Source organism: Hetaerina americana, unplaced genomic scaffold (genome assembly GCF_022747635.1).
Source record: "Hetaerina americana unplaced genomic scaffold, ioHetAmer1.1.p SCAF_5, whole genome shotgun sequence".
NCBI classification, from domain to species: Eukaryota; Metazoa; Arthropoda; class Insecta; order Odonata; family Calopterygidae; genus Hetaerina; species Hetaerina americana.
This window is the reverse complement of record NW_027287095.1, coordinates 68,096,376-68,112,510: the sequence shown is the minus strand read 5'-3', so window position 1 is coordinate 68,112,510 and position 16,135 is coordinate 68,096,376. Positions and strand designations below refer to the sequence as shown.

At 37.2% G+C, this 16,135-nt stretch overlaps 1 protein-coding gene across 1 annotated transcript in view; it reads right to left on the bottom strand.

The window, feature by feature from the left end:
• P5CS (Delta[1]-pyrroline-5-carboxylate synthase) overlaps positions 1-16,135 on the bottom strand; it is a 55,783-nt gene that overhangs the window by 27,135 nt on the left and 12,513 nt on the right. Inside the window, exons 2-6 of the mRNA XM_071591927.1 lie at positions 13,612-13,791; positions 12,011-12,154; positions 4,111-4,218; positions 3,501-3,662; positions 1,660-1,875 (exon numbers count right to left, since the gene is read on the bottom strand). Coding sequence (XP_071448028.1) covers positions 1,660-1,875; positions 3,501-3,662; positions 4,111-4,218; positions 12,011-12,154; positions 13,612-13,791 — 810 coding nt within the window. The remainder of the gene's footprint in view (positions 1-1,659; positions 1,876-3,500; positions 3,663-4,110; positions 4,219-12,010; positions 12,155-13,611; positions 13,792-16,135) is intronic.

Genomic DNA, 16,135 nt, shown 5'->3' with positions numbered 1-16,135 from the left:
TTTGTCCTACGCTTTGTCATACACTTAATATAAGAGTCAAAAATCTGAGTCCAACCGCAGGAACGGATGTTTTTCGGTGATAGCGGTTCAAAAATATGCGTTTGAGAATTTACTCAACCGTTGAAAAGCGAAAACGCCAAATGCTCCTTGCAGGACGAGTTTTTGATTCAAAGTCAATATTCAATTCAAATTTTTATCAAAATCTTTTTTATAGCAAGTATCTAAATAAAATTTCTTCATTAGATTCCCCGTCCTAGAAAATTTATATCGTAAAATATGCATTTAAATTGAGTTGGTGAAGAAAAATAAGTTTGAATCAAATAAAGTTTAGGAGTCGTGAATATTAGTTAAAAATGTAATGCGATTTTTCAAAAAGAAAAAAATACATGGAGGGTTTATAAAAATATAAATAAATGGATGGATCCAGCGGTACAGCTGTAAAACAATTAGAGGGAAATAACAGCTATTTCATTTATTATCTATGTGAGAAAGTACGAAATGATAGTTCTTTCGTGCACAATCGTGAAGATTCTCTACTTAGGTGAAGTTGATGTGGGTAACAAATGGAACATGTAAGCATTTTTAATAGTGTTGCATAATGTAGGATTTTTTAAATCCGTCAAAAAAGAGTCGATTTTGGTAGGAAAAATACAGTTATCCTTTGTACAGCCATCATAAAACAGTCGCCCTTTGGCATGCTGGTTAATAGAGTTCTTCTCAAATGTATAATTAATTTGACACCATTAATATAAATACACTACCCATTAGTACGCACACATATTTCTGCTGCTGAGCTATACGAAGAGAACTCCCTTGAAACCATGATGGAAAAAGGTAAACGATCGTAGAAAATGGAGAAAACACTTAAAAGTAGAAAACAGCTGCAAGGATGCCATGAACGCTTGCCTTATCTGTTGGATACATAACAAAATAGTATTTCCGTAGTGCGTTTAAACCTAAATGGTATATACCTGCTATGAATGCCTTCAAAGTTACATAATTTCCCCATTTCAAACTAATCCAACACATAAATAATATTTGGAGATGAAATTGTTTCAAATAACGTCATTAAATTGATTTCTAACTGTGCGGAAGGACAGATTTTTCCGTAACTTTTTTATTAGAGCACTAGATCTTCCGGATGAATTCTTAACATTAATTTTGGAGACTTTTTTTATGTTGCCTACTGAAAAGACTTGACGTTATATGAAACTTTTAATTAAGTTTTGAAATAAAGAAAATAGGTGAAAGAGATAAAACAATGCTTTTCGAAGCTTTTCAGGTGTAATTTTGCCAAGGAACACTGACAATGGAAGGAAAATTATGGCATAGATTTATCAAGGCCCAAGAGCTAAACAGAGGAGTCATTCTTTTGAAATAACATTGTTCACGACACGAGAAAGTGCATTCAATGCAATTAAACACGAAGCTACATAAAACGCGTTTTTTGTTTCATAATTAAACTATCAAAAACAGGTTTTTAATTCCGTGCGCGATGAGTGATATTCCGATTAAATCTAAAAGATTTAATCATTTTAAGCAAGGTGAAATAAAACAATGGTCGTATTTCGTTGAATTCTTCGAATGTTTCTGTGCTGCGATTCTGCTAGTAAGAATATAAAAAGTTTAGGTTCAATGAAGTGTATTTTTAAATCTGACCTTGGAGTCCATTCCCCCTGTCCCTACTCTTGATTTCCGGCCAAATTGAACACTCTGCGACATCTGCGAGGTGAAAGTGTTGATCATGCGAGCGCCGTCTTGATCAGGTGGGCAAGTGTATATTCCGTCCACGTCGGACATCAATATTAAGAGATCTGCCTGGACTTCAGCGGCTAACATGGCAGCCAAGCTGTCGTTATCCTTGATGCTAATCACCTGGAAATAAATTAGTGGAATAGCATGGCGTTACAATAACATGCACAAATCAACAAGATAACCAGCCAAACGGCAAAAATATATACAAACGGATGTTATATATATACACTTACTATACTTACTTATATACATAGAGTCTTACTTGAAGAAGGCCTCGGAGAAGGCCGAAAGCTCAAACAATCTACAATGTTAGTGTCCTCCATGTGTTATGTGTTAGCTGTTTCATTTTGTGTTCTATTATGCCGTTATATATATATATATATATATATATATATATATATATATATATATATATACATATGGAAACAGATATAAGGAAAAGGGATAGGAACACATATAAAGGACGAACACAATAAAGGCTTAGAAATAAATAAAGGTTAAGAGCATCCGCCCGGCAAGTGGAAAGATCCGGTGTTCGAATCCCGGTCAAGGAAATATTTTTACTCTTGTGATCCGTTCGATTCCGCCTTCCCCACCTTTATTGTGTTCGTCCTTTATATGTGTTCCTATTCCTTTTCCTTATATCTGTTTCCATATGTATGAGTATTTATTCGCCGTTTGGCGGGATGTCGTGTTTGAATGTGTGTGCATCACTATCCTGTTCCTTCCCTTTCCTCGTTTGCCCAACATTCTCCCCTCAATCACAGTCTTCAACATCCCACTGCCGGTCGATACCCCCTTCAACCACTTTTCCTGTCTCCATAGGATTTCTTCCAACAAACCCCTCTGTTCGCATATATATATATATATATATATATATATATATATATATATATATGTGTGTATATATATATACTAGTATAGATATATAATAGTATATATATATATATATATATATATATATATATATTAGGGACGTAAGGAAAAGAATTGCATTAGGACGTTGAGTAAAGATGCCAAGAAAAAGGATCGTGAAAACATTGATATGGAGTGTAGTTATGGAGGGCGCAGAAACATGGTCACTGAAGTAGGATGATAGACGTAGATAATAGAACCAAAATCCATACCAACACCATACCATCAACTCAAATGTAAAACATATGAGTATCTTCCCCACTCCTTCCCTCCTTTCACAACCAAAGAATTCTCCCCCATCCCACTTACTCCCATATGCATATTTTTTAAATATAATTTACCAACTGAGCTGCAAACTCTCACCCTGCCTCTTGCTTTTATTGTTTGGCAATGTATTTAAATATCAAGTATCATTAAATATTGTCATGATAATTTTTTTGAGATTTATATCTTGGTACCATATGAACTTAAGACATTTCGATATTAGTAAATTTTATCTCAAGTGAAACTGCAAAGGTGATGTTAAAAAATTGATCGTAAAAATATTTTAATTTTTTTATTACATACTGAGACGAATTACCATGATTTCTAAATTTTTTCGAAATTTCTAAATTCTCATGACTTGGTTGGTTGTACCATCAAATATACCCCCACTTAATAGAGATCGTGATATTAACCCATGAGTAATTGTATTAGAGCATTGATCATAAATTGTATTATAATAACCCTTCAAACCCATCAAAGTAAATTTATGACAAGCTGATGCATGAGCGATTCCATGAATCAATCTTTTCCCCAAATGATACGTCGGTCCCAAGACTAGACAATACCTTTTTGGAGCTGGAATGTTCCTCATCAGCTTGTGGCGGTGGAGAGACGGCGTCGTTGGTGTTTATTATGGGAACTATGTTGAGGCTAATCAACTCCGAGAGCGTGCTGAAGAGGTTGCGGCGAGTTTCCTCGTTGTAGAAGTCTGGCTTAGTAACGAGCACCTGGAAAATTTTGACGGCAAAGGTCATGAAACGGCAGCATTTCTGAACAACTGGGTTGGGTAAGCTATTTCGAAAGTTATAAATTCTTAACTGCAGAATTGCGCCAAGTAAAATAAAGAAACGGCGAACGAATGACTCAATGGCGTACTATGTTAAGTCGTATTATGCAGCTGCTTAAAAGAAACTCGGGAGAGAGATGGGGTAAGTTTTTGAAGCAGGACTTAAAGATCGCCGTTAATTTTACGAAACGACCCATTTAAAATAACAACAAGGTGATTTACCAAAAGGTTTCCTTACAAATTTTCTGTGGCGCCTTAATTAGGTTATTAAATGTTCAAATTGAGGTACTTTTTTTCGATTTCCACAAGAGCATAGATAAGGTGGAGAAAGATTCTGGTGGGAAGACTGTCACATTAAACATCTGCTCATGTGGTTTTTTCGTATTCACCTGCGCTAGTTTCACCCCGTATTGAGCAAACATGGCATCGTAGAGTGACATGAGTCCAGACTGGCCGACGGCGGCAGCTGCTCGTGGCTCAAGAAGCGTCCCGGCATCCTAAAATAAAAATAAATCAAATGTTTATTCTACCACTCATAAAGAAATAGATGAGGTTGGATAAAACAGTTCTTCTTATTATTATTTCAAACTTACATGTAAACGGACCAAAATTAAATACAGAAACTTAATTGCAAGTCACTATAAAATGGCGTAATTTGGTTATTTACATGTATTTCAACTTTATTGCTGCCACGCCACAAAATACCTGTAATGCGTGGTGTAATTTTACTAAAAAATACGCTTGAAGAGAATGTGTTCTAACAGAGAGACGTAGTGTTCTGTAATCAACCAAAGATTCACTGCATTCGTCATTTTGCTATCATACGATCACACAGACAAAAATAGTTTTCAAATGATATCCATCGGAATGTATCCAATTTAAGATTTTGAGAACTCTTCTAAATATTGGAGCATTAGTAGTGATGAAATGGATTCCGAAATATTCCATTAAAACCCAATTTTCGACAGGTCTAGTCGGGTGAGTAATGCGCTCTCCTGCCAACCCAACGGTCGTCGTGGGATCGAATTACGTCTCGGAATTACTTATGTACAAATAAAAGTGTCTCGCTCAGGGAAAACATTATAACAAGCCAGTAGGATTTAATTTTGCTCCCAGAAATGAGCATAATACCGTGAGGAGAGTGAAATATTAAATACATCCACATTTATACATTTAATTCCAGAGATTCCATTTAAATTTTGGCCTATTTTTGAACCCTTTTAAAAGCCAAAATAAATATAAATATTTTTTATGATGTAAGCTTCGATCAAAATAGATCGAATTTAGGGCGATGACTGCTCCATAATCTCTAAATACACATATTTTACTGCCCTTATCCCCTCCTTGAAATTAGCCTACCTACCCCTAACCTTCTTTCCCTCCACATGGTTTGAATTTAACTTTAATGAAGTGCTATATGGTTAATGGTGTTAAATAATCCTTATACCGATGGATCGCATGAAGTTTTTTTTTTAATTTTTGGCTACGCACGCAGCTGATTGAATATTTTTCCAACACGATGCTTAGAATGCGCTTTGTAGTTAATGTTTCAAGAGAAATGCAATTATTTGATGAAATACCAATACGTGCGCCATAATAGGGTAGGGGCCTCTATTCTCCATTCATGCATTGTATCGGGTTACTGGCGGAAGGATGGTGGAGGAGATGTGACTTTGGTATGCTCACAGGCATTCCACATATCCCCCCGCACAGCGAGTTCCTCCGCCGCTGCTTTCCGCGTCTCCGGCGGCACTCCTTCGCTATTTTTGGATCTTTTGAGTCCATGCATTTTTTATGGCCGGATCCTCGACCTCCTTTTACAAAGTTAAAATGTTTAGGACTACCTCTAAAAAATTGTGTTTATTAAAGAAATAGAGTAAAAATTCCGCCTGGATTACCCTATGGGCAGAATTCAGCAATATTTGAATTCTCTGCAGCGTTCGGGAAAACAGTGTTGGTTCCTCTTGCATTTATGTACCCAAAAATATTTAGCTTGATCATTTGCCTCGCCAAATTAAAACTCGATATTCATTTAGAATGCCTTGCTGGGGTATATTTACCATTATAAATTTATATTGGAATAAAATGTGTCTTTTAATATCCGTGGCAGCAGTGCCAAAAGTCCGAGGGAAGCGTATCGTGTGGTCTATTCATAAGGCTGGATAAAATTACTGTCATTGGTGTTTAATAAAACTCATCGAAGCCCTGTTTATTCGTAGGAAATACCTTCTCGAACCGATGTTCAAGTCTGGTGGTCGAACCTTCTCGTAAAGAGTAACTATAATAATGACTAAATAAAATAAATAAAATATTTTCTGAAAATTCCAGGAGTAAAAATCGCTGATAAAAGTTAGACTTAGGAAATGCTATGGAAATATGAATTTTTTTAGATTTTTCCGTTGAAAACGTTGAGTACTTTCTTTTATGGAGCCGTTTGATATTAAATACTCTTCCGTTTATCGACAATTATATTTCGTTGCCACGAGCATGAAGGTCACGAATGAAATGAAATACGATAATACTCGTATCTTTACAATTACAAATATGAATTATTAAAATGTTTCAGGGAAAAATGCCGTAGAAAACTTTATATCTGCATACAAAATACTATCTAAAAACATTATTAGGTTACGGACTGAATAAAATAATGGAAATTAGAATGGCTAAAAGTATTCTGAAATGATTAATTGACCAAAAGAGCTGCATTGAAAAATTTGAAACAAATTTTAAATCGAATAAATATTAAAATGGCCCTTTTTAGAATGATACTTCCCCGTGGATGATTTGGCAGGACGTTAATGAAACTTTTACAGCAATTTTTCAATTAAACATTTCGCCCTCCTCGCGAGGTTAATAGTTTCTGAATCATGGTGGACAGTATGCCTCAAACATCACACGCGCCCGCAATTATTCACGCAATAACAGGGAAATTGGTCAAGATGCGATGAGGAGACCTCAAAACTTGCATCAAGATTCCTTTGAATTTTCCATGAACATAATTCAATTTTCTAATATGCATGTGGATAAAGTAACAATACTACAAATGGCAGCGGAAAAATTCATTAACGATATTATTTCCTTTCACTTGAAAGAGAAGTGTCCTATGCAGTGGTTGTAGCGACAGGTAACTGATCGAAGGGCACAGATACGACTAAGGGTGACACCTCCGGGCATCTTTAGCTTCAATCAAGCAATGTGACATTTCTGATACAAGATATTTAGTGAAACCGCAGGCAGGTCGGTGAAAGGAACTTGCCCCTTTAGCCTGGATGTGTAAATTTCACATGACGTATAGGGCTTAATATTAAGTGAGCTCAGTTCTCACCTGTCAAAGAATTTCAGGGTTGATCACTGTGGATTTTACACTTGAAAGCTGAAAACCAATATTTATGAGTTTAATGCGAAGGCTTCCGTGACGGTATGAAGATGTCTCCCCATCGTTTTAGGGTTGCTCATTCGTTGATCCGTTTCACTTGCCGACAACTTTTGTGGACGTATTTTTTTTTTTTAATTTTTCAGTTCAAAGTGCCTGAAGATACCGATTGGAATACCGAAAAAACTCGTCAAGCGAAACGGATTGACGTGGGAGTAACCCGGAAAACCTTTGAAACATTTATGAGTTTATTTATAGTATATCCCCATGGCGACCAATACTAAAATTGTTTCCTTTTATTTAGCGAGCTACATAAATCGCAGCGCACAAAATGGCAGAGATCAAATCGATACAACACATAATGGTCATCCAAGATTTGAACTCAAGTTCGACTAACTAAATAAGTGAATTCTTAATGACATTCTCCCAAATCTCATGGGTAGCCAAATCTGCTAAATACTAATTCTCGAAAAATGCTTTTGCCAATAATGCAAGGTGAGTTTGGATTAAATAAAACAATTGATCCATCGAGCGAGAATATTTTGTACATATTAACATTAATAAATGTCAGTTAAAGCCTTCTGTTGACAAGTGAATTAGCATAAAGCCAGCTGTTGAGCAAATTAATATTTTATCAGTTAAAATTAAAAGCTTTTATAATGCTATATATTAGGTTTGATATATCTCACAATGACGAGAACGTGTTTCCAAAGTTCAATTAATAATGTATTATTGCAATAATAATATTAATGTCGCATTCTAGCGATGTCTTCAAGTGGATGCTGAGTTTCACCGTGGCCTATGCTTGTGTACATAAATTGAAAGTAATTGAACAGTCTTAAGAAACCAATCCTTATTAAAACGTAGTAGTAAACCTTGATTCCACACGTGAAACTAAGACGTCATTTGAAAACGATGCAATTCATTACAACTAATCAAAATAAAACATAACGAGGTGAGTTCAGATCCAAAAGTCGCCCAATTGTTTCCTCAGGATTGGGAGAAGATTAAGAGGTCCAATTGAGCTTAAAATACGCGATCAGTCTTCGTAAATATGTCACTTTTGTTTTGGCCAAACCGCAAAGTGCTTAGGTTTTCATAGCGGCACTAAGAGTTGGAATCGTTTTCAATGCATAAAATGGTGTAGTTTAGTGCATGAGAACAGCGTGTCATCCTCTTTCTCCATTTATATGACTTGATGCCCATTGATATTTGTCATCAATTGATTGGGACAAAGAGAGGTGATGGTTTTAGAGGGGTGAAAAATGTACGTTCGTGGGTGTTAGTGTTTAAATAATTTTTAATCTTATTAAGTAATCTACCGGTTAAGGTAGGTTTTCCATGGACCCAAATACCAAATAAATATTTTGTGACTACTAACAAAACTCCCTCATTTGTTTTCTTCTCGGTCCTTTTCACCTTCTCCATCCTTCTCCACACCCACATTTCAAAAGCCTCCAATCTACGTCTATCCTCCTGCTTCAATAACCACGTTTCCGCGCCGTACATAGTTATACTCCATATTCTAGTTTTATGAGTCTTTTCTTAATATTCTTACTCAGCATCCCTGTCAACAACTCCCTCCTTGTGAAAGCCTCTTTGCCTGGCGTATTCTTCTCCTTAAGTCTGTACTACTTTGACCGTGTTGGTCCAAAACACTTCCGAGATACGTAAACTGTTCTACCTGCTCTAGTTTTTGCCCTCCTATTATAATGTTTAGCCTAGCCTTTTTCTTTCCAGAAAATCGCATAACCTTTGTTTTATTAATATTGATTCTCATCCCATGCCTGTCGCACTGAATTTCGAATTCACTCAGCAATGCTTACAACCCCTTGGCTGACTGACAAACTAAAGCTTGGTCATCAACAAACCTAACTGATTTTACGTATTCCCCGCCAACTATCATTCCTACTTCCAGTTCTTCCCATGCCTTTTTAATCATTTCCTCTACATACAGGTTGAACAGCAACGGTGACAATGGGCAACCCTGCCTTACACCTCTTCCTAGCACTGCCCATCCAGACTCCTCGTTCCCCACTGGCGCCTGAGCAGTCTGATACATAAACAGGTTCCGGATTAGCCTCCAGTCCCTCCAATCTAATCCTATTTTCTGCAATTTAATCATTAGTTTTCTCATTCCACTCTATCAAACGCCTTTTTGAAATCAACGAAACAGGCAAATAGGTCCTGATTGTATTCTATATTCCTCTCGATTATTGATCTCAATACTGCTATGGCATTACGCGTGCTTCTCCCCTTTCTAAACCCAAACTGATCATTCCCTAAGTAATCATTTGCCTTGCTTTCCATCCTTTTGTTGATTATCCTAAGAACCAATTTTGCTGCAGGGGAAATCCAGCTCATTATTCCGTAGTCTTCACATGAAGTAGCCTTTAACTTTTTCGAAATAGGAATTAACACATCTCACAAAACCTTCCGACCAGATCCCGTCACCATAGATGCTACGAATCAGTCCATATAGCCTTTTCATACCACATTCTCTTAAATCTTTTAGTAGTTCCGCAGCAATATTGTCTACCCCCACGGCCTTATTTAGCTTCATCCCTCTTAATGCCATTTCTATCTCATTGTCGAGTATGCCTGGGCCTAAGCTATCATCCTCTACGTCATTTTATCTTTCTATTTTTAACCTTGGTGGCTTCAGGTCTTTACCTTACAGTATTATTTTTTTAGTAGTATTTACCATGCATTCCTTCATCTCTCTTGGATCTTTTCTGTGCCAACTATTATCTCACCCGACTTATCTCTAACTGTTTGCACAGATATTCCCTTCATAGTTCCCGATAGTGATTTAACCTTGCTGTATAGCGCACCAATTTCACCCTTCTTCTGGAAACCATATCTTCACACTGCGTCTTCAACCATGTTTCTTTTGCTTTATTTGTAGCTCGTCTCAAACTATTATTAAACTCTCTGTACTTCCTTTTGCCTAGCTCTGTGTTTACATTCTTCCATTTTCTTCTCTCATTCATCTTTGCAATCATCTCAACCGTGGCCCACGGTTTCCTTGTCCTTTTTCCGCTAACGGTTCCTATGGTGTCTTTTGCGGCTTTCGATATTCCTTTCTTGATTCAATCCCATTTTTCTTCGATAGTACTGAGCTCTTTACCGTCCTCCATGGTTTCCTCTACAGCCTGCTGGTACTCCTTCCTTGTCAAGCTATTTAATGCTTCTACATTCCATTTTCTAACCCTCCGCCCCTGCCTTATCTTTTTGAAACGGATGTTACATTTCATAACAACTAAATTGTGGTCAGAGTCCGCATCCACACCCGGGAAGCTGTGCAAATTTATCATACTGTTCCTAAACCTGTGTCTAACAAGAATATAATCTAACTGATATCTTTCTGAGTCACTTGGCATTTTCCATGTATACCTGCGTCTTTTGTGGTGTCTAAACCAAGTGTTGGTGATGACTAACCCCTGTCTCCTGCAGAACGCAATTGTTTTCTCCCTGCGATCATTCCTCGTGCCTAAACCGTAGTCCCCCACCTCATCACCATCTCTTCCTTCGCCTACGCCTTAGTCACATTCCAATCCCCCATCACTATGAAATGTTTCCCTGCAGGAACACACGTGACCATTAAGTTCATCGGTTCTGCTTTTATCTGTACCAGTAGTATTCTATCCGTTGCTCGTTTTATGTTGACCATACTTCTTCCTACCTCTTTATTCATTGTATTTATATAACATTGTTTGTAATGTAGGGTTAGGTGGAAGAAGGGACTATTAGTCTCAACCTCGCCCAATTAAGTCGATAAATAAATAAATAAATAAATAAATATTCAATATTATGGCAACCTTTCGTTGGCTCTCATCCCCGTCCCTGCATATTATTCTATAACTATCACTCTAGTAATTTCCACTATCCTTCCATTTCACCTCGAATAAACCTAAAATATCTCCAATTTCCATCTCGCGCTTAATATTCTCTAATTTTCCTTCCCTCAACATCGTCCTAGCATTCCAAGTTCCTATTTTAACTAAATTGGTCTCCTTCTTCTGCGTCTATTCTGCTGCTGCCGGTTTTCCCTTGCAAGGGTTTCGTGGGATGACGACCGCGCAAGCCTTGCCTCCCCCGCTGCCGGGCACGACACACGGCCGATTGGGCCGAGCCCCGTAGATGCCAGGACTCGAAATCTCTGTAGTGACCATCATTTTGATTTTGGGAATGATAATTGAGGTGGTTTCCCGTTGCCTTCCTCAATAGTGTTTTTAACGTGACCATAACTCAATGGTTGCCCCACTAGGGTCAGACACCTTTACAGCCGCCTCACTCAGGAACAGACGCTGCGTGGACTACCTTTCGTCTGGCTCCTAACCTTCGACCTATCTGGCATGGGTGACCCTACCAGGAGCAGTTATCATTGCTCTCACCAGCATCACTCTAGAGTTGATAAGAACGCACGAGCCCTTTCCACCACCTCAAGGTTGTAGCTGATGGGAGGGTTTTAATATAAATAGTATAGAAATTGTGATCCATCTTGGCTATGGAAACCAATACTAGTAAAAGTGGCTCAATTTATTAAGTACTTATATTATATAGGACGAGGGAAAGTCGAATATTTTTCCCCTTTGATGTTCTTTGATAAAGCGAGAGGAGATTTCAGCAACCAACATGAAATGGTCTTCTCCTAGTACATTGGGAAGATCTCTTAGCACTTTCTCCAAAACGCTAAAGAAGAACTCATTTTTACGGTTATGCTGGGTAACAAAAGTTTTAATTAACAATAAAGTATATGTACATACCTGAGAAAATAAATGAATGGCATAGTCCTTCGTAGTGCTTTCTTAGCCGAGGAGCTGCACACATTTGACTAAATATGTATGCTATCATTTTCGGCAAAAATTAAAATATGCAGCTTCAGTAATAAAATCTGCTTTACTAGATTGTACCTCTCTCGTGTGGTCCTTGGGTGATAATGTTTCCCGCATGCTGAGAGACATGAGCAGCTCCTGGGTTAACTTCTGCTTGCCGAAAGCGACAGCTCCGCTCGTAACCATCAAACACTCCCTCCCAGCGATCTGGCATTCAGCGACCTTGCGTCCGTAGTGAAAGAAAACAAAGGGCGTCTAGAAAATGATCTCTCACGAAAGGCATTTGTACAAATAACTTCCGCTAGAGTAATGGATCTTACAGCTGTTCTATATTAATCTTCATCTACTAATACAAGTCCTCGTAAGGATGCACAATAAACATTTTATACCAAGATATATTCCAATAAATATCGATTGAGCTAATCAATCTGACGATTATTGTTAACGTGATAACTTCAGCAGAGTGATCAAGGAGAGCAGAAAATCAATTAGAGAGCAGAAAATCAAGGGAAATGATTTTCTGTATGTTTTAAATAATTAATTACACTATTTAACATGCGCTTTATCTCAATTCTTCTCAATTAACTATGAAGTATATCGTTGATTTAATTATCGTTCTAAGTTCTCAATTAGGGTTTTAGATTATGCAACTTGTCACTATTTTTTCAATAACCTAAAATAATCAGTTAAAACGGGTGTACATCCTACATCCTTGTATTTAATAAAAACATTGAAAGAAATGAAAACTATTACTGCGAATCGCATGAAGGTATTATTAGGAACAATTAGGTAACAAGCGACTAATTCCAACGGATGGCGAAAACGTTAAACCAAAATTAACATTTGCATTAAGTATTTGGGGTAAAACAAGGGAACACATTTGTTGAAGAGCTTGCATCATATTTAAAATAAGAAATATTTTTCCCCAAAGTATATACTTTTAAAAATTATTCGTAGCAGCAGAATACTCAATCAAAATCACCTTTGAGTCAACAAGGCTTTAAAAGTCAGAGTTATATAGGCAATGAAACATATGGATGCAATTTAACAGTACAATTTGTATATAAGAAGTGTGGCATCGAATTTCGATAGCTTCAAATGCAGAAATTTCAAAGTGCAAAGTTCATTCGTCTTGATCGAGATGATTTTGGCATGCGAATGATTCACTTTGAAATGTCTACGTTTTAATGCATACTTGCGGATGGCTCCGTGAAAAGTTACTGTCGTGAAATCTATCACAGAAGTATTTGAATTTCATAGCTAGTCAATTTTATTTTCCCGTTCTAAGGATTAATCAATTGTACAGAATGACTAGTAATTATAAATATTCATCGCGTTTTCTATCCTATGGCACAGAAAATTATTGCTTTTCCGATGCATGTGAGACAAAGGGTCAAATTTAGGGCTTTTATGCATTTAACTTCAGTAATAACCTTTTCCCGCCGTCCTTCACGAATACACAAAAAAGGTAGTGCCAGTAGATTTTGGAAAGCCGTAAAAAAATTATACTTCCACCTCCCAGGGACATTTGCCCTAAATGGTAATTTAGACTGAAGTAATTGGTGGAAATTGCTTAGAGAGCTTTGCGAAACCGTAGGAGGCCTTTGCACTCATGCGTCCAATGCAAGGAAAGATTGTTGCGACTTTTTTTTATCATCCCTAGGCTTCCCACCACCGACCTGTTCCACAATGGAAGCAAGCCTTCCAAGCGCTAAACCGCATTCATCCTCACGAGTGATGACCGCACTTCCCAGCTTGACCACGAGGCGGCGAGCGTACTTTAGCTGACTCCTGTCCGTGAAGTTGGTGAGCCTTTTCTCATTCGTTTGAAGAGTCCTCTTCACATCCTTCGTTGAACTCTGGAAAGTAAAATTGAAAAACTTCATTGAGATGATTGCGAAACATTTAGCTGTTAATATCTAAATGCATATACCCATCCATCCGACGGCAACGAAATTGATGAGTTAATTTCAATCATAGTTTAGCATGTTTTAGATGAAATATTCCGAGATGGGTTGCCGACGTGATTTGAACTTTCCGAAGAGTGTTTCGCTAGTGTTTATTTTATTTTCTGAAACAAGAATTTAGCAAATGTGTGTCATTGCTCCTCTTTATTATTATGTTATATCATAAGCAGAGAAATATAGTTATAAATAGTCTAAAATGAAAAAGATGAATAAGAATTAAGGTTTTATCAATTTTATCAATATTAATACAGTATAATAAGGGAATACCTTTATTGATGCTAGATTAAGGCAATCTCAGCATGCTTTTATCAGCTTTTATATTGAAGATAGAAGTTTTTTTAGAATTATTTAAGAAAAAACGACATGTACTGAAAAAAATGAATGAGTAGTTTATCGTTATTCTACTGCGCTCATCCGAACCTAGCCATACATGACGGATGGGAGACAGCGTACACTCCTATCCAATCGGAGGCCATAATCATTTGAGTGCGCACAGCGGATTACTGTCGTCACGACGATTTCATCCATTTATTTACTAATGCAAGGGTCCTGAATTTATTTGTCTTCACCACACTTGAGTGCACTTTGAAAATACGAAAGTGGGCGAATCGAATTAAAGGGAAAAGTTTTCCATCGCGATCGAGTACTCTCATCTCCTACTTTGGCGCCGAGTTTTCAACGCTTCGCGAGAGGCTGAAGCAGCAAATTCAGAATTCCCGCTTGGAAATTTGCATATTTTGCATATATAGACCCCGTGCTAGTACAGAAACACAGTAAAGGTGCCACAATTGAAAATGCTTATCGTAATATCTCCACATTTCAAACTATTGGGAGCGCTGGTGGTTCCAGAACCCGGTCAGCCCTTTGCAGTAGTGAGTGATTAGCCGTTCCCATTACGTAAGTGGCTTCAGCCAGCATTTGGTAATTTTAGTTGAAGCGGGGAGGTTCATCGGAGTACCCTCCAGAGGGCCCTTTTGCAATGCCCTTGGCCAAATTCTATTGCGGTGGCGGTGACCTCGACGGCAGCATGGATTGGACTTCTCAGACAACCCTTGGCCTAGCGATATTTATTAAAGTCCTTCACTTTTTATTCTGAATTTAAAATTTTTCTGTTAACAGCAAAATAATATGACACTTTAAATCAAATTCTCAATAAAAAATTGAAAGCTAGACAAAAACGTTACAGAATACTCTTCTTTCCCGCGATAATCTTTCCCTTGACCTGAAAATATTGCCCTCTACTATCGTCCGAAATCCTTCAATCAGAAATCCACTTGCAATGAATGTTTCCTTTCGACCAACGACTTATCTTCCCCCAAAGTTATGCTAAACGAGGAATGAAATGCGTTTTTGTACAAAATTATTCTTTATTGTGATATTTTTTATGCATTTTGATCGCAAAGCCTGACTTTAATTTTGACCTTTGACTTTAAACTCAGTGATATGCATTGCTTTTTGAAATCATTAATTTTGTCCAAAATTAATGATTTTCAACTTCCGCATGCGTCAGAACGGATAAAAGAGGAGTGTTTTACTGGTGAATTTTTACAAATCCTTTTATTTGAATTTTGAAAATTTTCAGCGAGCTACTTGCTTTCAAGCGAAAGTTTAGATCCACTTGTTATGAGGGGAATGTGATGCATACAAATGTATCGAGTAGAAGGGAAAGATGATTCGCAAACAGAGGAAGGTGAAAGGAAAAATGATGGGCAGGTGTTTGAAATTCAAACTGCAAATATGATTACAAGTAAACACAAACTGCCCAAAATCGGATGTTCCACAAGTAATCCCCAAGGAAATCTTCTGTTGCTGATTACAAATCATATTTCCTCGAAGCTCATAGGTCGCTGCCGGAGGGAATGAATTTTAAAATCGATAACAAAGTATCACAACATGTTAGATTTACTTCAGGAAGTAAATTGCTCTCGCATACCAATGCAAAAGTTTTTACATACAAGGATTTATCCCAATTATATAGTAATTACTTAAAATTAACTTACCGACAGAGAGACAGTAAAACAGCGAAACACCTCATTTGAAGAATTATATGAATTTAAATGACCTGTTCATTACATTTTTCAAAAGAAGAAATAAAATAGTAAGTTTATATTTGAAGACTTGTGATAGGAATAGAATAGGCATGTTGGGCGTTATATGCGGAATTGACGAAGGTGAGAATGAAGATAAATTGAAGAAGGTGATGGATGCGGAATTGACGCTGAATTAATGGTAGTGT